Raw genomic sequence first — 24,544 nt, forward strand, 5'->3', positions numbered from 1 at the left:
GGGTGGCTATTTATTGCTCAGGCAGGGATAGCCAGACTTAAAGCAGAGAAATTGATAGATGCCATGATCAATTTGCAAATGTAGCCTTTATTTCTCCCTTTGAATGATATTAAGTTGTGGACATAGCCACCTAATGGTGCAGTGGGGAAATGACTTGACTAGCAAGCCAGAGGTTGACTGTTTGAATCCCCACTGGTATGTTTCCCAGACTATGGGAAAGACCTATATTGGGCAGCAGCGATACAGGAAGATGCTGAAAGGCATCATCTCACACTGCGTGGGAGATGGCAATGGTAAACTCCTCCTGTATTCTGCCAAAGACAACTACAGGGCTCTGTGGTTGCCAAGAGACAACACCAACTTGATGACACACTTTTACCTTTAAGTTATGGACAGTCCCTAATATTCTAGTGAAATGGATCAGTTTAATCTCACTTCTATCCTACCTTTCCTCATTTTATCCTCTCAACAATGCTGTAAGGTAGATTAGACCAAGAAAGATTGGCTAGCCTAAAGTCACCCACTGAGCTACACCACTGAGTTGAGATTTTAATCTGGGACTTCCCAGTCCAAATAAAATACACTGATCACTAGCAATCTTTGGTGAGTGGCTGTGACACAGACAGGGAGCCTGGTTGTACATGTATTTGTAAAACTAAAACTCTCAAAGGCTTTATGGATTTGTTCTAAAGCCAGAAAATGCTGCTTGGAGCCAGCGTTCCCAAGTGCTTCTGCTTAGTGGTTTCACACACACATGCCTTTACAGTTATACAGTGCTTTCCAAATAAAATGTGACACATACCCAAAGAGCTCATAATTCAATTTCAGACTCTCAAACATTGACAATGCAGTTAGTAGATACCAGCATCAACAGGAACTCTGCATGCAAACACCTCTTATTCAACTCTCCTGCTATCCCCCACTAACTAGGCAAGGAGGAACATAGGAAGCTGCCTTATACTGAGTCAGACCCTTGGCCCATCTAGCTTAGTACTGTCTACACAGACTGGCAGCAGCTTCTCCAAGGTTACAAGCAGGAGTCTCTCTCAGCCCTATCTTGGAGAAGCCAGGGAAACTGCTCTTCTCATAGAGGCCCCATGCCCTAAGATGTCTTACAGCACTCACGTGTAGTCTCCCATTCAAATGCAAACCAGACCAGACCTTCCAGTGTTGTGATTCTCTTGCAGCTGGTCCTATCCAACTCCAGTACAGCATTCTTCCAGTCACTGTTATTGTGTCTCCCTTCTGCTTCTTCCTAGATTGTAGGACCTCTGGGTACAGGAAACTGTCTTACTGTTGTTCTGTGTAAATCACTTTGAGAACTTTTGTTGAAAAGCAGTATAAATAGTAGTAATAGTAACTCTCCTTATGCCAATGGAAAACTGCCACTTCCTAGTTTGGAATTTATCATAATTATCTATTTTGTGTTTGCCTCTCTCTGCACAGCACAACTCACACACCCCTTTCAAAATGCACAAAGTTTCACCTTATGTCCATAATTAAACTATACTTTTCTTCCCTCCCATAATAAAGGGAAAGTTTCCATGACGCCTGTCCTCAAGTTAAAATACTTTTGTCACAACAGGCCACTAAAACAAGCCAAGCCAGTGTTCACTACAATAAGATGTGCTTCTCAAATACTCTTTAAAAATAAGTTACTCTGTACAATTTCTAGAATATCATCACAGTTTTGGTTAAAAATAGTTCTCCCATTGCAAAACTATAGTCCATGAATATTTTTTTAAAAAATCTGCTGAACTGGAGTTACAAAAATAGATCAGTTTTAACATCCTGTTGGTAGAGAGGAGAGCTGGAAGCCTCTGCCAACTTCCCCTTGGCTGGGTCAGCCCCCCACTTGCAAATCAAGGGTTGCACTTCAGTTAGGGCTGCTCATAGAGCAAGTGCTTTCTGGTTCTCCCTAAGGAGCAAGGATCTTCCTCTGGATCCCTTTCATATCCCATCCTGCAGTTCTGCTGAACAAGTAAAAAGATGAACACTTGGTAGATCTCAATCCATACTGAATGTGGAGAATGCAACACTGGATTCAAATGACTCAGCAACAAGCGCCACCAAGACAAGTCTGCTGCTTCAGTCCTTTTCTTCTGAGCAATGGGTTGTCCATCACCAAAGCAAAGAAAAGAAGTTGGCTCAGATGAGGGTGACTCAAGCCCTGCGTAGTCCTTCCATCGGTGACTTTCTGACTGGCCTTGGGTATCAAGCCACAGCACGTGTACATTGGAAGGTACAGATGGCAGAGATGAGAGGGGAGGGTAGCAGCAGCAGCCACATCTCCTAGCTCTGCCACCACATCCTTTCGAGTTTTGATTCCTCATACAGGGGTGGTCTGAGTTATTTGTCCCAGTGTCTTCTGAAAGCAAGAGAGAGAGAGAGAGAGAAAGAGAAGGGGAACAGTTAAAGGTATCACACAATTATGGGCTGGCTGCAGCAAAAAAGCAAGAAGCTCAGTGGCATAAGCTCCTGTGAAAGGCAACCAATTCTGTTTGGGTTGTCAGCATCTCGGAAAAAGAAAGGCGAGATCCCAAGAAAGAATAAGTAGAACAAATACATCAATTATCTCTAGCCAATGACACCTAATCCTTATTGCTGCCCATGGGGAGTTATACAGCAAAGTCCAGAGGAAAGGATTCACCCTCAGCTATGAGAAGCAAGCTAGAAATGACAAGCCACACTTCCTTGGGGGAATTAGAAAGGAAGGGAAGCGAAAGATGTCATTGAATAAGCATACTTGCTTTCCACTGTGGATGGAAACGGGACGTGCACATTGGCCGACATCCTGATGAATGAAGCACGTGTGTAAAGAGCTTCTGCAGGGACACGCCAAGAGCCCACGTGCAGCTCCCCCAGCCCTCCTGCGTGCACACTGTTGCACCGCAGGGCTAAGACTTTCAAGCACTGTTTGTGCTCCAGAAACACTCTGCAAGTTTGGAAATGTTGCTGAGGGTCAGCAGTCTTTTGCAGAGTGCTTCCAGAGCATGAGCAGCACTTGGAATTCTTAGCCCTGTGGCACAACAGCATGCGCTCAGGACTTGGGGAGTTGCACATGGGCTTCTGGTGCATCACTGCAGAGTCTTCCTACATGCATGCTTCGTTCGGATATCAGCCACTGAGGCTGTTCTCATGAGCAGCCCAGCCTGGGCTAGGCTGCTCATGTGGAGCGCCAGGATCTGCACAGATTCTGGTGCTTCCGCCCAGCCAAACCTTACTTTTAAGCCCGGCTCTTAGCTGAGGTTAAAGTGAGCAAGCACTCCCTTAACCCAGCTACCAGGATCGTGTGTCTGCACGCAGCACAAGGAGACACAGAGACGGGTGCCTAGAGCACCTACCTGACGGGAATTCCCCAACGCACTGCGTTCGGCACACAGTGCATTGTGGGATTCCCGGAGGCCAGGACACATCATGGAGGACACCCCTGCTTGGAGCAGTGTGGATCTTCTGGTTCTGTGCTCCCAAGAACATTTTTGCTGTCATCTGGGGGCAGGAGGGAAGGTAAGTCTGGAACAGCCTCTCCCCTGTCTGCCCCACCATGCAGTTGTGTGAATACCCTTACTGATTGCAAAAGTCACCCGTGCACACGACAATTTCATGTCATTCTAGGGCAGGCCTGCTCAACTTAGGCCCCCCACCTGTTTTTGGACTACAACTCCCATAATTTTCAGCCACAGCAGCCAATAGCCAGGAATTATGGGAATTGTAGGCCAACATCTGCAGGAGGGCCGAAGTTGAGCAGGCCTGTTCTAGGGTGCTCCAACTGCTTCAATCAAAGCTGCATACCCGCAGAAACCCTGAAGGCTCAGCACTGCTGATGCTATCACTCATTCTTCTTGAGATAAAGACCACATTTACACCAGCGGTGTCCTTCAGAGCAGATCTGCATCAAACCTGCCTGATCCAGACTGCAGTTATGAGCTGGGCGTGGTGTTAGCACTGAATTGCCATAATGAGGTCATTCACACAAGCGAAAACTGTGTCCAGGTTTGGGAGAGGTGTGTTCTGCAATTTTCAGTTGTGTGGGCACAAACAACTAGGTAGGAGGAGGGAGAAGTGATTGTGGGGAAGGAAGGTAGGAGACACATCATGGCCTTTGGGTATCCCACAATACACCATGCATCAAGTGTGGTGCGTTGTGGGATTCCCCCGGGCGACAGGTGTTCTAGGTGTCCATCTATGTGACCATGTGTGCTGTTTGCACAACTGTGGAGCCTGGGGTAAGGGAGTGCTCACGCCCTTAACCCAGGCTAAAGGCCAGGCTAAAAAGCTCAGCTAAGTGGCACTACCCTGCTGGGATTAAGCCCAAGCCTGGCAGTTCTCACACACAGTCTAACTCAGGCTGAGCTTTCCTAGCCTAGGTTAGGTTGTGCGTGAGAACAAACATTTTATTTAAATTATGAATTCACAATCTCTTGCCTGGCTCCTACCTCCCAACCACACACACCGCATCAGCTCCTGCATTATAAGAACATAAGAACAGCCCTGCTAGATCAGGTCCAAGGCCTATCTAGTCCAGCATCCTGTTTTACATAGTGGCCCACAAGATGCCTCTGGGAAGCCCACAGGCAAGAGCTGAGGGCAAAAATGCTGAGAATGGACCATGTTGAGGGGTGTGAGGAGAAACATTAAAACCCACACTCAGCAGAGTATGCTCTGATGGTAAAGACGTTCAGCCCAAGAGATTATCTGGAGACATTAGACTGAGTTCAAAAAACAAAGATTTATTAAGAAACTAAGACATCACTTACTGAGAGACCCTTTGAACAACATATGCAAACAGGAACTAGCCTTCAACAACTGAACAGTTCTGACTCTTAACTGACCAAGAGAGACCTATTAACATGACTCATCATGCCTCTAGTGGCCAGAGGAGATTACTGCAGTTCTGAGAGCAGTGCTTTAAAATTCTTCTCACTTCTAACAGACCATTCATCAGAACGTGACAGAAAACAGGACCAAAGAACTGCTTCTCCATCCTTCCATTGTTGATTTTTCAGGCAACAAAATGATGCCATATGCACTGCTACATCCTATCCACAGACTGGAGTAATTCAAAATTAGAGATGTGCACTAACTGCAGTTTGAACATTTGGGGGGGCCCGGGGATGTTAAGAAAAAGGAGAGTAGATCCTTACCTGCTCTCCGCCACCCCATGCAGCTTTCTGCTGGGGTGGCGTGCATCCCAATAACCCCCACATGACGCCAGCCTGCACATGAAGAACGTTCTTTAGTATTCCCAGAAATTTCTTGAGAACAGAACAGAATGCAAAACATATATATATATCTTTATTTTGCATCGCATCTCTTGTACAAAAGGTTTAACGAATTTTGAGTGATCCGCAGAGCCGCAGAGTGATCCCACTGAAAATGGCAGTTGTAGAGAAGCTGCCAGGTGAAGTAGAGGGAAAGCCCCTTTGACAAGAAGAGTGTAAGAATCATAAAGCTCAGAAGCAGATCTACTGAAAGAGCAGCATCAACATTAACTCTGGCTAGAACAATGACCAGGGTGGGATTGTTTAAAGACTGCAGAGTATAGTGGTGCTCAAATGAACAAGGCATCAAAGAAGTCTGAATTCACATTTCTCTCTTCATCCTTACTTACCTTATTTTTACCTACTAGAAAATAAAAGATTTATGAGATCTACAAAGATATATGGTCAAAAATGGAAGTGCAGACAGTGCAAACATGAAAGCATAGAAGAAATCGCCTACTTCATTTCATGCCAAGCACCTATGACATAGCCACTGTATTTTATTTTATTTTTACCTGTAGCTGTCCTGAAGACCACCCATGATAACAGCCTAGATTCTGGAAACATTAAACTATATGCTTGAAGATTCCCTGTACAGTGCCACATTTGTTCTTGGAAAGTGAACAGACAAGAGAAGTACACTGGGAAATAAAGTTCCCATGTGAAAGGGCCTCTGTGACCTCTCTTCTACAGATGTGCCATCCATCTCCAGTTAGTACAACTTGTAAAAATACACCAGAAAAAGTTAACAAGCTTTATTATGGTTGGCAGCCTATGACTTATGAAGCCACTGATAATGCACAAGGGAGGAAATTGTCTACCTTGCCACTATTTTTCCTGTCAGATCTTCTGTGTTTTTAGTAGCTATGAAAGGCAAAATTCAATATGTGAATGTGGATGAAAATTCAATATCTCTAACATGTAGATGCAATGCGGGGTGGGGGGGGGAGGAATGATTCCCTATTGAATTTCTGCACACCATGCAGCAATCTGCAACTGAATATACATTGACTATGGTGGCAATCCTTCACGGTGGCTACACCAGTGAAACAACACTTAAGTTACATCAAGCTCTACCAGGGCAGGTGCCTTCATTATCTCAGAGACATAAACATAAACCGTCAAGGCCAATTTTCAGAGCAATGCCACTGTTTAGCCGTGGCATTCTCTGACAACAGAGCATATAAATGCATAGCCATTAATACTATGCTGGAAGGTTTTCATTTTACATAACTACTAGATTGCTACTGTCACTGTATAAGATGTATTAGGGGCAATGGTATGCTTGGGCCATACACCATTATTAATTTAATTCCCTTTGCTGTATGCTCTATGAAAAGAGACTATAGATACAGGACTGTAGGCTCCAAACCCTTAAAATTAAATTGACACTATTGCTTCAAAAATCCCAGCTACAAATCTTTATGGAGCTTTTACTAACCCAAATTATGCTTAAGACTGCACCATAGGAGGAATCTGTTTGTGACCTCCTTGCAGCCACAGATCTTGTTCTATTTCTGGAATCCCACCCCCGCACCCCCCACCCCGCTATAGGGAACAGCTGAGCTTTGGAATGCTCAGAACAATCAATGCTTCAAGCACAGACAGCCCCAACCGGAAGCCCCAACCTCACACTGGTGAGGCAGCTACTGGGCTACGGTTACTAAAGTCGGGAAGGAGGCTTACATGTGGACTCTGCATTGGATTTCAGAGATGATTTTAAAAACAATTATAATTCCATTTTGCAAGTCAGGCAGCAGGTGTGTCCACATGTTACATTTTGCAAACAACAATGCAGAAAGTAGTGGTGATGCAACATATTTCCAGGATACCAGAACAAAAGAATAACACCTTGTAGGATGTGTCAATGTTCACATACTGATTGCTCACCAATCTAAAGAGAGCTTGCACATGGATATTCTGCCTTTCTTCCATCACAGAACTCTTAGGCAGCATACATGGTTCCCCAGGCACTGACCAGACCCAGCTTTAGCAAAGTGGCTGTATCATGTGCTCTTAGACTTCTACACCTGGTACTTTCTCAGTCACCTGTGGACTTTTTCTACCCCTTATTACTTAACTGCTCCAGGATGCAGCCCATCATTGACAATTAATTCCTGCACTTAATTTTTTTGTGAACTGCCTAGAGCCCTTGGAGTCAGGCGGTATATATATTAAATAAATAAATAATTTATAAGCCTCCGCCCAATGGGCTTGCTTGTTTGAGACTGGAGAGCAATATACGTATGAACACACATCTCTGAGAAAGGGCAAAAGGCCAATAAAGCATGGGAAAGGACAGCCAGTCAGCTGAAGCCTGTTCAAGTAATAACAGAAACAACAAAGCATTAGGCAGCATCAGGAAGGTTCAAGCAAAGGGATGGAATTGCTGTTAAAAAGCAAAGGACTTTGACTGCTTTATGCCCCAAAAGGCACCAATCCATTGGCTGTCTGAAGCTGAAGGGCTTAATGTTTTACTTTGATGGGGCTGGGGTTCTGCAAAAAAAGAAGTTAAATCCAGTAAAGAAATGAAGGTGTCTTCCCCACTTGCAGCACTTGTATTATTTGCTATGGATCTTGTTTATATTAAGTATCCAATAGCTGCAGGTGTCTCCCCTGTCACCCGCTTTTGCAGCATTGCTAACTGGGGACATTAGGTCAGAGAGCAGATATGAATGCAAGTGATTAAATTCTCAGAGGAAAGACAAGAGAGCATTGGCCAACCACATTCCTTCTGCCTTTTTGCAGTCACATTATAGTAAAGCAAAAATACTGTCTGCTCCAGGATGGATTTCTTTTAAAAAGAGAAAGAAAGAAAATCACCCATCATTTTCTAGTCCCGAAATCTGTGCACACGCTCCAGGCTTTATGTCATCTCAAGAATCGTTGCTGCAAACTTCCCTCTAATCCATGGCTACAGACAATTCACTGGAGATGAGCACAAATATACCAAGTAGAGCCTGCCCTTCACTGTGAGGTGAAAAACATGGCAATTATCTCCAGGAAAAATTACGTCACCGTATTGAGTAGCACACATGGCACAAAAACTCTTAGCCTTTTTTCTGCCAATATATTGCAGAATCATTTTTTTATCCCATCAGTCTTGGCAATGTCAAGAGCTATCGATCTTTTAAATATATATATATATATATATATATATATATATATATATATATATATATATATATATGGCAATACTTAGTTGCTTCATGCTTGCTACCACTTCTTGTGTCAGCCCAGCAACCTGCCATTGGTTTGGTGTTAGTGCAGCCACCCAGAAAGAGTTGGATAGACAGGTTAGCATGATTCTCCTACCTTTGTTCGAGATTTACTGAGTGGGATTGGGAAATGATGGGGTTAAGGTACAAACTCCATAATTCATTATCTGACTGTTACTGCCCTGGAGTCTCTGTAACAACAGCCACATGTCAGCTTCCCAGAAAAGGGCAGAACAAAACGCAACAAGAAATTATTCATAGATAGAGCAAGTTGGTGGAACACTCAGCAGAATCAATGGCCTGGTTCACACAATCATTCAGATCTGGGTTTAATGTGGGTTACTGAAATTAGTGTGATTGTGTGAACTTACATCTCAGGCTATAAACCATTTTGGCGTGGGTTCACACAATCACACTCATGTCAGTAAACCACATTAAACCTCGATTTGAATGACTGTGTGAACCAGGCCAAAGGCAAACAAAGCCTTTTTATGGACAGAGGTGCTCTAACCCCCGGACCTTAGGGACCCGGTCTGGTCCTCCAAGGCCCAGGGGGGGCCTCCAAATGGCCAAGGCCAGGGGCCTCCGGCAGCCACCCCGCACCTGCCCTGCCAAACCTCCATGTTTTGTTTTGTTTATTATCATTACCGCAGCCGCGGGGTGGGTTCCAGGGGGGAGCAAAGCAGTCCTTCTCCCCTCAACCCCCCTCTTCTGGCAGCAGCAGGGGCCGGAGCAATGCTTGGCCCGTCCATTTGGACCAGCATTTTTTGCCAACTGCAAGGCACACCTGCGCAGTTGCAAGATTGTCACAAGCCCATGACATCACAGGCAGCTGTATAAAGAAAAAGAACACTGGGGTTTGGCGATGGGCCCCCAAAAGGAGATTGCAGGGGGCCTCGCATGGGGGGAGAGCCTTGCGGCTGGGTGGTCCAGGCACCCAAATTACCTAAGTGTGCCCCTGGTTATGGACCACCTAAAAATGCAATAGATAATGAGGTCATTCACACATTCAAGAACTGTGTTCTACCCAGATTTGGGAACTGTCTATAAGCCCAATTTTTGGTTGTGTAGAAACAAGGTAGGATGAAAACCTGGGTAGAAGTGATTGTGTGGAAGCAAGGTAGGAGGAAAAGCTACCCAGGTTTTCCTCCTACCTTGTTTCCACACAACTGAAAATTGGGAGCACATACAGCTCCCAAACCTGGGTAGAACACGGTTTTTGATTGTGTGAATGACCTCATAGAATGTTAAGTTGTATAAACATATAAGGTTTCCAAGCTGACAGGAAATCTAATGTGCTAACTGCTGCTGCAGGGTGTTGCAGCCATAACTCTAAGTAAGTCCTCTCAGCTTGCTTCTTTCTGATGTTTCATCATAACTAAGATGCAGAATGCTTGCTTGTTTGGTGTGAAATTAAATATTCCTTCAAAATATGATCCCAGCCAATCAGAGATAATGTAGTGAGTGTGATGTGACATCAATGCAGCCTATACATTTGGCATTGTAAGAACAGTAGAGGCAAGCAAAGCAAACTAAGAGTTAAAGCAATGCTTTAAGAGTTAAAAGTTAAAGCAATGCATATATCACCTTTCCCTTACTCTGAATGGTAGGAAGTGCAGCAACAGCCTGAATGAGTGTTGCAGGAGGGGGGGGAAGTGTTTTTGTGGTGGTTACCTAGATTACCACCAAGCAATCCAGGTGTTTCTTCACTGTCTGGGTACCTACCAGACAACAGCACTGTCTGTGCTGTTCCCAGTAAGTTGGTGCCACCTCAGAAACACTTTCACCCAATTCTAAACACCTCCAAAAAGGGGCGTGTGTGAAAATATTCACAAAAATACCTCTGTTTTGATTCTGTCTTATTTTTTATCCCTTTGAATCAGAATCAGAGTGCAGCATCTTTCCAGAATATTTGTCTAAGCTTTATAGCACAGAATAGAATCTTTCATTTCCCTGCTCAGTATTGAATGGTTCGGTGTTAGGATTGCTAGGTTTTTTCCTGGTAGAGTTTCTGTACTTTTAATAACTGCATAACAGGCAAGCAAATCAGCTGCTGAAGTTGTCCCTTGCCAAGAAATTTTAAAAACTGCTGAATTTCTGCATGTTGTGCAGCTACTAAAGCCAAAGGAACTCGGGGGGTGGGGGGTGGGGTGCCACCTTAACCAAATGGAGACAATTAGCAGATAGTGTTTCCACTAAACCTTTTCATGGTATTTAGATTCATACAAAAGAAGCACATAGCTGTCATCCAAAATGGAAAAAGCATTTGACCTCCTCAAGTATTATGGGATTTTTTGAAGTCTGCAGCTGAGCTCAGATTTTAAAATGTGAAAGTTCTATTCAGCCCTCCATGCTGACTATACGTGATAGTCTCTTTTATGGGATTATGAAGGAAATTAAGGGAAAGGGCAAGACAAAGAGGTTAGAGATACAAGGAAATTTGTGTGGAAAAATTGAAATGCAGTATTTCAATTTTTAGAATTCAGATTTTGAATTTGAAATCTAAATTCAAAATTAAATTCAATCTCAAAATTAAAATGTTTGCTGGTTTTGTTTTCAGCACTTGCTTAAAAGAGAGGTTTTCTATTTAGCCAAGTGAAATTTTTCAAGAATTAGGTTTTACGAAATACATTTGTATGTTTACTCTCAAGTATTGAATACTACAGCACATCAAACATAAACATAGTGAAATATTAACTGCCAATGTCAGTATCAGATAGAGGGCCAGTTCAAGCAAACATGGTCCCAACAGGTGAAGGGGGTAGGGATACACTGTGAGCACACCCGCCCCAACATCACTGATGTCCTTTAATCACATGCAGGAGATGTTCACCCGAACAACCCCTAAACATGAGCTCTAAAACCCTGTTTAAACTGCCCACAGCCAGTGAGGAAAAGGCTGCAAAGAAAGCTACTTTTTCTTCCAGAAGCCAAATGTCTTCCTCCATCACTGGATTAAGTACATTTATTCCACACAGTAACAGATATGGAAGTATAGTATGCCGTTTCTACATGCTGGGCATCAATTTTTAGTGAAAATCAATAGGCCCCAAAACTAAGCTCTGTCTTAACCAGGAGGTAGGCAGGTAAGGGGCAGGCCACTCTCCTGTTGTTGAACTACACAATAAATTGTGGCTGAGGATGATGGCGGTTGTAGTTCAAAAACAGCTGGAAAACCAAAGCTGCCTACCCCAGGCCTATACTATCACAATTTCATGGTTACCTGCCTCATGATGGTCTTTCCACTTTTTTTCAATAGGCTTAATTGTAATTCTCTAATCAATCCTCACAAGACTAAAGAAATGTCTGACTAGTGCACTGGGCATGGATGCCATCACACTGAGAGGTTGTCCACGTGCTTCTCATTCCTCCCAGCTGCTCTTGGACATTAGGGAAACAAGCCATATGTCATACTCTCCTGATCCCTGGAGAAGAATATCAAGTAGCACCCAAAGCTGTTAATATCCCATACCTGGCACAACTGAGAGTACATTCCTCAAGCTGGCACCATTATTCATCATGATAACAGCAGAGGACTCAAAGGTGGGCCAGTGGCCATAAGCCATCTAGATAAACAGATTGTCTACTCACAGTTTGTTCACTATTCAGATTGGCCCGTTGTCTCCGGAGATCGGCTTTGATGAAAGCTGAGGCATAATAGGCAGAGAAACTGGAGTCAGGAATTCATCATGCAGACCACAAGCTGCTGTTACAGAGTGACACAGAACTCAGGGAACACAAAAAATACCTCTTAAGACTCAGGAAGGACAAGTGAAAAGGAACAATGTCTGTCCTTCCTGATGAAAAATAAATAAATTATGTTTACAGCAGACCCTTCTTAACTGGAGTTCTATGAACCCCATGGGCACCTTTTTAGTCTATTAAAATTTTTATTGATTTATTAATCTAGCCAAGTAACTATTGAAATTTAATTTTAACATTAAAATTAAACTGGAATATATTTCTAGTTAAAATTAAACTAGAATATATATTCCCTACCCTAAACTAGAATATATATTCAGCTGCAGCAGCAATATAATACGTACAAAGAAGCACAGAGATAGTTTGGATAAATTTTATGGGTGTATTTACCAGTTACAACAGTGCCAACAAACAGGAAAGCACAAAGGAAGAGGTTTCCTGCTAGAGTTCCAAAGTTATCCATGATCTGTCCTTGGCTAATGGTGAATATTATTCCAAAAATCTGGAAGGAGATCAAAAGAGTTATGTAGAATGTACTGAAGTTCGTGAAACATACTCTTGCCTGCTCACCTCAGCTCCTTTGTTGCCCATCTCTCTCTTTCCCATATCTCCTGGGCACTTTCCAGATTAACCCCTACAACAGTGTCACAACAGATCTGCTAAGTGTGCTTCTGTACTTCCTGTGCTGTGACACCACAGTCCCTACACTGTCAGCAGGGTGCCATTCACATTTCGGATGCCTTGTTTCAGATTATATCACTGTGATTTAGTGCTATAACACTGTATGTCCGTTGCAAAAAAGTAGCTATATTTTCCCATTGTAGGGAAATTTTCCCTTCGTAGGTCCTGGGGATCATTTTCAATTCGATCCTGCTAAACCGAAGCATTTTACCACAGTTGTAGCGGGTAATCTGGAAAGCGCCCTGCTCTCATGCATTACACATACCACTTGTTAACCAGCTTTGCACAATGAATCACCCGATCTAAATATAAGAGTAAAATATTAAGAGCTATTGCCTAAGATGGTCCATAGGTAGACAATCTTTTGTCAAAGCTAACCCAAAGTGTTTGAGCCTGCTTACTGGCAACAAGTCATAGTAGCTAGATGTGCTCTGTGTCATTATGATCTTCTCTAAAACGACGAGGCTATTCTCATGTCTGTCCGGGCAGGTGGCCGGGCAGGCAGAAAGGCAGGGTTCCACCTACAGTACCTCCCATCAGACAATCCCTGAAATATGGATGTGCACAACTTGAAGTTCATGCACAGGTCTGGCGCCGAACTGGTTCGGGAGAGGTCCAAACTAATTTGGTGGCATATGGGGTCGGGGGAGCAGCAAGTGGGGATTTTTAAAAGGAGCAGAGCAGGTCCTTACCTGCTCTCTGCTGCCCCATGCAGCTTCCTTCTAGGATGACACTCCCCCCAAGAACAGCGTGCAGCACCAGCATGCCCACTGCTCGCCACTCCCCCCACCTGGTGGTGCCAAACCTGTGCTCATGCACATCCCTATCCTAAGGATCATCTGGGAGAAAGGTAAGTGGAACCCTGCCTTCCCACCTGCCCAGGCAGACGTGAGAACATTCCCATAGTGTTTGTGTGCAAAAGTAAAACCAAACCTAGCCTAGCAGCAGATATTAATGGATATTTATTTATTTATTCCATTTATATACCGCCCTTCCTAAAGCGGCTCAGGGCAGTTTACATTAAAATCAAAAACACATAATAAAGCAATTAAAACCAGAAAACATTAAAACCACATTAAAATTAAAACTAGATATCATTAAAAGCCAGGCTAAAAAGATGGGATCTGCTTTCCTTCTATATTTGTTGAACAATCATTCACCTGTGCAGATACATTAAGGAGGCCTGATGATGTCCCTTCTGACTCTGGATATGTTAACTCTGCTGCAAATTCAAAGCCCAGTGGTAGGTACCCAGTCATGAAAAACCTGCCAGCAGTATGGGGGAAATGAAAGCTACATTAGCCACATTTCACAGATGCTACTTCCAAAACAGATCAAATAACTATTTTTAAAAGGCTGTGCTGTTCTAGGTCTCATACTTCCTGGATATCAAAAACACAGCCCCACTTGCTCCCCATGGGCTTTTTAGTCATCCACATTCTTCAAAATCAGCAGGAAAGGGTGCGATGGCTGTTCATGTTCATGTCCATGAGAACCAGCTCACAGTTCTCAGTAGCTGACATCCAGAGCAACAATCCGGGGATGAGATGCATCCCTGCACAGAGAGGTTGTTCTCAACTCAGCTAGGCAGCGAAGGATGCACACCAGAGGAGTGGGGAGCCATTTTTGCTGCTCTCCCCTGTCCCAGTAAGTGCTCTTTGCCTTCCAAAAATAGAGTACCCTATGAGCACACTCTGCTGCATGGCAAGACTCTGGCCAAGTCCGGACCATCCTCTCTACACACCCAGATGGCTTCAGCCACTATACTGAAGAGAGATGGGGAGGCTATTTACATGATGGGAGAAATTTGGGTTAGCGGAGGCTAGTCCAATTTTCTCCCATTGTAAGAACCACCCAGCTCGGCTGCAAGTCCAGTGGTTCTTAAGCAGTTAACCTGCTAAACTACCCCTGCCCTTAAACCAGGTTTGCTGAGTGAGTGCTCTGCAAACCAGTTTTTTTTAATTGTGTGTTGCTGCGGCATGGCTCCATGCCACGGCAACTCATGAGGAGACCCCCAACCAGGAGGCTGAAAAGCAGCCTCCCAGCTCCAGGGTCTCTTCAGCATGCCCTGCGCACATGCGCAGGGCATGCTGGAGCTTCCAGGGGCCGTGAGGCCCCCGAACTCCCAAGCCCCCACTGGCTCTGTGACGGAGCAGGCAGTCATGAGGGCAGCCGCTGCGGCCACCCGGAGCAAACTGACTGCTCGTCTAAGGCTAACGACTGATTGCGCGTCAGACTGACTGCTCGTCTAGGCTAAGCCCACTCTCTCGGCTAACCCTCTCCAGGCGGCTCCCACTGATCGTGGGAACCGCCTCAGGGTGTCAGAGGCAGCAGCAAAAGGCTCCCACAGGGCAATTCCCTCATAGGAACATAGGAAGCTGCCTTATACGGAGTCAGACCATCTACCATCTACCTCAGTGTTGTCTAAATGAATGGAAGCAGCTCTCCAAAATTTCAGGCAGGAGTCTCTCTCAGCCCTACCTGGAGATGCCAGGGAGTGAACCTGGGACCTTCTGCATACAAGTCTGCAGATGCTCTTCCACTAAACTATGGCCCCATCCCCTATGGGGGATATCATAAAGTAAAGTAAAGTGCTCTCGCATTGGTATCGACTCCCAGCGACCACAGAGCCCTGTGGTTTTCTTTGGTAAAATATAGGAGGGGTTTACCATTGCCTCCTCCCGCGCAGTATGAGATGATGCCTTTCAGCATCTTCCTATATTGCTGCTGCCTGATATAAGTGTTTCCCATAGTCTGGGAAACATGGTCCGGGAAACATGCCAGCAGGGATTCAAACTGGCAACTTCTTGCTCACTAGACAAATTATTTCCCTGCTGCACCACAGGGCTCAAATGTAATCACCCATACAAATTCAAACAAAGGTGGGTCCTGCTTAGCAAAGGGAACAATTCATGCTTGCTACCACAAGACCAGCTCTCCTCCCCAGCTCTCCCTCTTTTCCCTCCAAGAAGGAGAAGTGACTTGTACTCACCCCAGCGCACCTGCAGTAATAAAAACCACCCAGATGCGGCCAAGGTCCAAAGTAAAAGTGTAAACCACCATGCCCACAAATGACATGATGTAAACCGTCAGCGTTGTCTGCCTGAAACAAACAAAAGCACCATCAGCAGAGAATCCTCACCTACCTTGTGTTCAACATTTCTGAACCTTCCATTCAAGAATCAACCAAGTGCAAAGCCGGAATTTAGGAGAAGTTGTACCAAAACATGTATCAGGACTTTAGACTGCAGAGGATCCTGAACCTGTCCTGGAACCAGAAGCCTCCTAACAACAATAGGCCAGAGCAGGTCTTGTGGCAAGGGCTGCATCCTATTAAATCCTCCAGGTCAGCCATCAATTCTACTCTGAGCAACAAGTTACTTATCCTTTGCCTTCATCACATTCTCCCCCAAACATTGCCCTCCCAATTTGCCAGGAACAAATCCTACAACACCTGGATTTCTTGTTTTGATATTAAGAAGCTCTTATTTGAAGGGTTCTGCATCTGGAAAGTGGACTGTGAGCAAGGCAACTAAGGGCTCTTCCCAATACTGATATATACTCCAACTTCAATGCCAATCACAATGGGAGATAACACGAGAAATCTGTTCAAGAATGCATGTTTTTTTCAAGTTAGAATAAAAGGAGTTTTTAGTTTTTCCACAGATTGCCAGCAGATGACACTAAGCATATTGCACAATGTTCTTGAAGTAGAGGTAGCTCTCTATCTGTCGCCACTTGAGGCACGCTGCAACGTAACGTGCCGCCACCACCACCCCTCATCCGGCCCTCCCCCTGGGCAAGCCTAATACTGACACAGCCCCATCCCCCATCTCACTGGCCTTGCCACCTGATTTTGGAATTAGGAACATAGGAAGTTGCCATATACTGAGTCAGACCATAGGTCTATCTAGCTCAGTGTTGTCTTCACAGACTGGCAGCGGCTTCTTCAAGGTTGCAGACAGGAATCTCTCTCAGCCCTATCTTGGAGATGCCAGGGAAGGAACTTGGAGCCTTGATGCTCTTCCCAGAGCGGCTCCATCCCCTAAGGGGAATATCTTACAGCACTCACACTTCTAGTCTCCCTTTCATATGCAACCAGGGTGGGTCCTGCTTAGCTTAAGGGGACAAGACATGCTTGCTACCACAAGACCAGCTCTCTTCCAATTAGGCTGGAATTAGACGTAATTCCCAATGAAACTTTGGTTGGAATTAGACATAGATGCTTGTGACCAAATACCTTTTACGCAAACTGTTCTGTAAAAGGGAACATGGTCCACATGCTAAGTGCACTATTCCATATCACTTCTTTAATCCCTATAATAATTACTTCGCATACAGCACATGATGCACAGATGCCAGGATGAATCAAGCAACAAAGGCGCAGAAAACCTGTGAAGTACTAAGGCAATTTAATTTTCTATAAGTCAGGCCCTGCCTAACTTATAGAAATCTGCACGAGTACATGGGGATTGTGGAGAGAAACACACCAAACAAACAAACAAAATCAAGAAGGCGAGAGGATAGGAAGACAGTAGCTTGAGGGTGTACAAGTACATGGAAATAATTCCCAATATATTTGCCTAGTGAATTCCACTCTGAAAGATGTAGCACTTACCAATTTCTTGCATGCAAGGGTAAGACAGGACCTGGTTCCTAAATATTCTGGCAGGAATGCGACTCTTCAAGGCATCCTGCTGCATTAGTTAAGGAGTAAGCTAGCTATCTCAACAACCACAAGAAATGCAACCTTGAGCATGACCATGCACCAACCAGAGCAAAAGGAGTGTCTGCTATGCTTTACAGCAGAACCACAGCAGGTGCTAGTAAGAAATGGCCTCTAGGACCACATGTGATAGAAGTTCAGACATTCTTCTGCTCCTCGCTCTTGGTCCCTGCCCTCTTTCTCCCTCCTCTTAAGAGAAGGATTAAAGAAGTTTTGCACAGTGGGCCGTGGGAAAATAGAGCCCTCACTAAGAAAGCAAGGGAGAGACAGCCCCACAAGTACAATGGAGCTGAAGACACATGACCGGTTCTCTGGGTGCTGTTTGGGGGTGCAGGGAAGCAAAAAGCATGACCAAGACTAATCTCCTCACATGCAGCTTCAGCAGCATTTTTCTCACAAACCTGACTTGTGTGCTCCCTCAGAGCTGCTAAAGGTAGACTGGGTGCATTTGCTGGAGAGAATCACCGGGCAAGAGGAGAAATAAAGCCTTCCCTCACCCACTGATTTTCCCCTGTAAAATGCTCCCTGGTTATCATTAACAAGGTTTCTCCCTCCACCTCAGTCAGGAAGTGAGCCTGGCTGGACAGAAGCAGACTTGTGGGGTGGGGTATATGGAGGGGAGAACCTGTGGATGTAGAAGGGATTAAGTACCGTACCTCTGCCCTCTCTCTCTATAAAACACCCCTTGCTATTTTGGCAAACATGGCATACTGAGGCCACATATTTGTCAAGATAAGCTCCAGCTTGGCCCTAAAAGAAAAGAGCCACTCCCCAATTTCCATTACTCCAGCCAGCCCTTCTCTCTTTCCTCAAAGATACATGTTTCGTGGATAACACCAATTAAAAGCAGTCTTTCTGCACTTTAGGAAAGTGCTCTAACCCCCTTGACAAGTTTATACCTCAACTATGAGCCCTCATCCTTCTTCTATAGCATGTTTGTTAAGGATTATCGGCTTTGTTGGCCTTTTTAGTGTTCCGTTCCTCTGGCAAGGACAAGGACAAGTGTGTATCACAAAAGCAGTAGAAAAGAAGGCATTGTGGGCCAAGAGTTTGAGCGAAATAGCTCCACTGCTCTACGGAATGGCTCCAGTTATCTTACTGGGCAGATAGCTGGTTTTACTGTCATAGAATTTGCGGTGACACCTACCTGCCAAATGGACCTGCCCACTCTCCAAAAAGGCAGAGGGGGAGAAAGTGGCACACCAAACTTACTTGTAGGTTTTGGTTCTGTCCAACCAGATGCCTGAGATTAAAGCACCAACCATGCCAGCCACGACGATGGTGAGACCAATTCTGCCAGCATTCAGTTCTTCTCCCTGCAGTAGCACACAAGCCCACGGAATAATAAGCCTTCCTCTGCACTGCATCTGAGGACTAGAAGGCCTCCGGGCAAGACTGACAGTACTGAGTGCCAGGGTGGTGTGGTGGATGAACTAGAAGCAGACAGACCGCGGTTCAAGTCCCTAGTCAGCCATGAAGCTGCCTGGGTGACCTTGGACCCATCACTGGAGTCCTGTTCAAATGTAACTTAAACTGAGTACAAGGTATCCTAATGGCGCAGTGGGGAAGTAACTTGCCTAGGGAGCAAGAGGTTGCTGGTTCGAATCCCCGCTACCTATATCGGGCAGCAGCGATATAGGAAGATGCTGAAAGGCATCATCTCATACTGCGTGGGAGATGACAATGGCAAACCCCTCCTGTATTCTGCCAAAGAAAACCACAGGGCTCTGTGGTCGCCAGGAGTCGACACCGACTCGATGGCTCAACAGGGTATCCACCTATAGGAAAAAGGGAGCATGCTGGCTAACCATGCCTACCAAGGCCTAAAGGCTCTGTAGCCACCTCCAGCTTTCACTGCTACAGTACTTTCCTGCAGAGGCAAAGAAACAAACACTGTACCCTTTGATATTTGGGGAGCACCAGGGCGTGGCTAAGGAGCACATAAGGTCAAGGCTAGCTGGTGTGTTTCTGTTTGCTCTGTACCTGAATATACTGTACCCAATTTCAGTAATATCCATACAGGACTTAGCTCTCAGCCTAGTCTATCTCAAAGGGTTGTAGCAAATGAAAGAACAGCCTCCACTTTATATCCTAAACGACCAGCTACCTTTTCTTCGTTAAGTGCAGCTGGGAGGATGTGGTTTGAAGTGCTGGGTTCTGAAATGTGCAGAAATGGGACTGGCAGGCAGAGAATGGGTTATGCGTCCTTCTCCTACTTGCCGTTTCTCCAGCAGAAATTATTGGGCTCTGAAGACATGGAGTGGAGGTAGAATGGGCAGTTCTGTCCTCAGAAGAGCAATCCCCTGCTAACAGGGTAAAGAAGCACCTTTTAAAGGGGTAGCTCTCTTATATTTAACAGAGATAGAGCAACTGTCCCTTTTCAACCCAGCTTAGCATCCCCCTGTTACTGGTGTCTCCTTCATTTGTTTGTTTAGACTGTGTGCCCTTTGGGGATAGAGAACCATCTTCTGTTTTCTTTTGCTATGTAAACCACTTTGATCACATTTTTGCTGAAAAGTGTTATATAAACATTATTAATACTAATAATACTAATAATAGGCATTTTCACACAGGAGCCTTAGAGCACTTCTTGCTTAATCTGTTTGTAATGCAAATACGACAGCAACATTGATCAGAATGTAAAGAGGCTTTCCACCTTAAAAAAGATCAGACATTCACATAAATAATGTGAGAGAGACTCCAGTGGGCTGTTAAGACCTGGGGGGAGAGTTGGTAGCTAGAATAAATTGTCCCCTTTGCTAAGCAGGGTCTGCCCTGGTTCGCATTTGATTGGGGGATTACTATAAAATATTCCCCTTAGGGGATGGAGCTGCTCTGGGAAGAGCATCTGCATGCTTGCATGCAGAAAGTTCCAAGTTCCTTCTCTGGCATCTCCAAGATAGGGCTGGGAGAGACTCCTGCCTGCTACCGTGGAGATGCCACTGCCAGTCTGTGTAGACAATAATAAGCTAGATGGACCAATGGCCTGATTCAGTATAAGGCAGCTTCCTATGTTCCTATAAGAGAGAAGACTCATGTATGAAAATGTGCTGGGACTCTCATCTTAATTCCTTGGTTTCCCCCACAAGGAGTTGTCAGAGCAGAATGCCACAGGAGTCTATCATCTTTCAAGAACCAATATTCTGAACAGCAAGTTAATGCCAAGAATTCTGAACAGAGAGTCACTTACCGGGTAGTGGCTCATCACCATGCGGTTTAGCAGGGTTGAGAGTGCATAGAAGCAGCCTGTGTTCAACCCTGCAAAGCAGAAAGCAAGACACTTACTTCAAGTATCACACAGACGAATAACAGGCCTACCTAGATAGCCAGGCTTCAGGCATAAAGTGCACATATTTATTTAAAATGGAAGCCGAAGGTCTGTTACTTGCCCCAGGCCATCCCGTGAATTCAGAGCTTAATTTGGATTTGAGCCCTTATCAAACTTGGATGTATCATTAAACCAGCATTTTTCCCCCCTCATTCTAATTTAGTGCCTCACATCTTGGTCCTAATCTTCAAGTATTTCCTGAAGATAAATGCACTGTACACACACTCTTCCTCTTCCTGTGATTGAGAACTTGGGTTTATTTAAGAAGAAAAAATAAAGGTTAATAAACATTGAAATCAAGGTACCAAGAAAGGACAATGACCAAGAAGAAAACAGTGGTGTGGACAAAGGTTGCACAGTCACATGAAAGCATTTTTAAAGTACACACTTTTGTAGAGATGGGGGGGGCGGGAGAGAAATCCAGAAGCAGAGTAGAGATTATAGGATGCAGTACAGATTGGGCCACTGCTTCATAAAATTCCTTAAAGGAGATTGCATGAACATCTGGGTAAATCCCAAAGCTTGACATACTCAAATGCACAAGTTCACAAGCGCAGCTCTACTGTAGCACAGACACATACACCTCTTTTTCAAACACTTCAATAAGTCAGAGCTGAGCTCTCAACCATATCAAATGACTAAGAATCATTTGCCTCACTCAACCCATCAGGCTAGGGTCAAAAAGCAGTTTACAGCTACTGAATTTTTTTGTGATACAGATCTCACTTCCAGTCTGCTCCCACACCAGAGAATATTAGCGAAGCGCCCGGATTACAGTATCATTTGCACAGCATTTGCAGAAGATCTCAGATTCATAAATACCTCTGCACCAATCCCTGAACATCTGAACAAGAGAAACTACTTGCTTCCCAGAGGTTTCAACTTTACAGTACTTATACTAAACCAAACATAATTTCAAGGTTTTCTGTGACTGCAGGTGTAATAATCTGACCATTTTAGGATAAAATGTAAAACCTCTTAATAGGCTGGACTAGAGCAATAGTTAATAGCAATACTCTTAGACATTCTTTTTTCTCAGATCCTTTTAGTTTCTGCCCAGTGTTATTCCAGCAATAAACAGACTCTTAGCCTGCAAATAGTAAATGGGTGCCAAAATACATATTAAGAGGAATGGAGGTCATTCACACAATCAAAAACTCTGTTCTGCCCAGGTTTGGGAGCTGTGTGTACTCCCAATTTTCGGTTCCGTGGAAGCAGGGTAGGAATAAAAGCTGGGTAGAAGTGATTGTGTGAAAACATGGTAGGTGGAAAACCTGGGTAGCTTTTCCTCCTACCTTGCTTCCACAGTCACTTCTACCCAGGTTTTCCTCTTACCTTACTTCCACACAACCAAAATATGAGAGCACACACAGCTCCCAAACCCGGGTAGAACACAATTTTGGATTGTGTGAGTGGCCTCATGTATTATTAATACTGGAAACACTCCTTCTTCATCAGAAAGCAGCTATAAGGCGATCTGGATCTGGACTATGGCATGCAGGGGAAAGGGGTTAACACTATCTCCCAGTCCGAGTTTCACACCAACCCGCTGCTTTTGCTTTGAAGCAGCAATTTGCATCAAATATCCACTTCAGAAGTCAATAGTACAATCCACACCCATTCCCTCCCTGCCCCCCCATCTTGTGGTCCCAATCCAGATAATAGCAATAGCACTTACATTTATATACCGCTCTATAGCTGGAAGCTCTCTAAGCGGTTTACAATGATTTAGCATATTGCCCCCAACATTCTGGGTACTCATTTTACCGACCTCGGAAGGATGGAAGGCTGAGTCAACCTTGAGCCCTTGGTCAGGATTGAACTTGTAACTTTCTGGTTACAGGGCAGCAGTTTTACCACTGCGCCACCAGGGGCTCTTTTAAGATAGATAAGATTTTAATAGGGAGATAAGCCTCCCTGCACCAGCTGCTTTTGTTTAAAAATGCTGTTTCTGGTCTTAAGCACACTTCTTAATAATATATTCCTCATAATGTAGAAGGAAATGTGAAATTGGGCTCTTCTCAAGTCACCACCCACATTTCAAAGGCAGCAATGGTGTTTAATCACAGCTCTAACCATGTCCCCAATGGTGCTTTTTGCCACATTTCAGTTTCCCAGTATATGGAAGGACGAGGCAAATGAGCAAGCAGAAAAATAATTTAAGCGTCCCCAAAGCACAATGCAATAGTTTGAATTCCTGAAGGAGACTCCCAAGTACCATTTTAAATGCATGTGGCTCATAGTTTACTATTGGCAGAGGCCGGGTGATGAATCTAACTGCCACAGTTACAACAGTTGTCCCCAAACCTTTTAACAACCATTACAAAACTTAATACAAAAATAAGTCAGCAGAACAGCCATCCCATTTCTGACAGCTTTTAAAAGGGCTCTTATAATGCATTTGTTCACCCAGGCTTTTAATTAGACATATAGAATTTGTCATTGTTTTTTAAAAACATGAATGTTTTAATTTTTGTTTTAAGCTGTTGTTTTATTTTAAACCGCCCAGAGATGTGAGTTTGAGGTGGTATATAAGTATGCTAAATAAATAAATAAATACATGTTGAAATCTTAGTCAGTCATGTTTAAATCTTAGTCAGATTAGATTTCCATCTCCTGCTCATTGCTTGTCTTTCCCTCAGGTGCCCTAGGAGAAGCAATACTTCCTGCCCCACCCAGGGAGGGGGGGCTATAATTAAGCAGATGGCTTCAAAGAACCTGCCCCCCCCAGGTCCACCCCTCCCTATTTTCTTCACTATCTTCCTCACTCTGAAGGGCCTCCGGGGAGAGGGGCAAACACGGGCCCCCTCTCTCCTAGCTAGGCCCCTGGCCCCACCCCACCCCTGGTATTCTGTTAAAATTATATAATGCACCATACAAAATATAATTTTAACTGAATGTGGGGGTCCAAAGCCATTCTTGGCAGCTGGCCCCTTCTGGGGCAGGGGGAGCAGTAAAGAAGCAGATTATACCTTTAAAAATTGAGATACAACATAAGATGTCCCGCTGTAGGCACCACATGCCGATGCCCAGCTCTGCGCAAAGTCCACTCCCACCAGACACTCTGCTCCCACCTCTCTGCTGGCCAGTGTGCATGAGTGGTGGCTACAGCTATTTGCTGCAGGAACGAAGATGTGGCAGTACAGGCGGTGGTGCTCACACCCGCAGGTCCCCCCGCCACCTAGGTCCACTTAATGCATGGGCTGGTCCTGCTTTCCCTTCACCCCTTGCCCCTCTCCCCTCCAACTGTCCCTTTCTCTGAGTTTTCCTGGAGGAAGACATTTCCTGCTAGTCATTAATGTTGATCCCCTTTTGCAAAAGCTTTTGTCCCTATGAAAACATCCCGCCCCCCACTGCTGTCAATCTAGTGTCTTTCTCTTTAAGGTTAGGACCTGCTTTTCACTTTCAAACATTCAAATTGCTTTTTATTGAGGATCCCAAATATCTGTGAAAGCCCACTGCAATGCTGCTCAGGATGGACAGTAAATAAACAAACAAACAAACAAATTAAAATCAGTAGAGCAGACCACTAGCACTATGAAAAATTTGAATGCTGACAAGAGGGCATGCACACTTCCACAAAAGTGCTGTGGCCGAGAAGACACCAGTATACAGTCTTATTTAAATG

At 44.6% G+C, this 24,544-nt stretch overlaps 1 protein-coding gene across 2 annotated transcripts in view; it reads right to left on the minus strand.

The window, feature by feature from the left end:
- Window positions 1–1,625: 1,625 nt before the first annotated feature.
- Window positions 1,626–24,544, minus strand: part of FLVCR2 (FLVCR heme transporter 2) — a 64,463-nt gene continuing 41,544 nt past the window's right edge. The window contains exons 4-10 of one of the 2 annotated variants that reach the window (XM_053262693.1): window positions 20,779–20,846; window positions 18,801–18,904; window positions 15,855–15,965; window positions 14,023–14,128; window positions 12,572–12,683; window positions 12,071–12,126; window positions 1,626–2,368 (exon numbers count right to left, since the gene is read on the minus strand). In XM_053262693.1, coding sequence (XP_053118668.1) covers window positions 2,330–2,368; window positions 12,071–12,126; window positions 12,572–12,683; window positions 14,023–14,128; window positions 15,855–15,965; window positions 18,801–18,904; window positions 20,779–20,846 — 596 coding nt within the window. In that variant the 3' untranslated portion in view covers window positions 1,626–2,329. Of the gene's footprint in view, window positions 2,369–8,531; window positions 8,671–12,070; window positions 12,127–12,571; window positions 12,684–14,022; window positions 14,129–15,854; window positions 15,966–18,800; window positions 18,905–20,778; window positions 20,847–24,544 lie in introns of those variants that run through there. The other variant, XM_053262703.1, reaches the window with a different exon arrangement.

This window comes from Hemicordylus capensis, chromosome 1 (assembly GCF_027244095.1).
Source record: "Hemicordylus capensis ecotype Gifberg chromosome 1, rHemCap1.1.pri, whole genome shotgun sequence".
Classification (NCBI taxonomy): Eukaryota; Metazoa; Chordata; class Lepidosauria; order Squamata; family Cordylidae; genus Hemicordylus; species Hemicordylus capensis.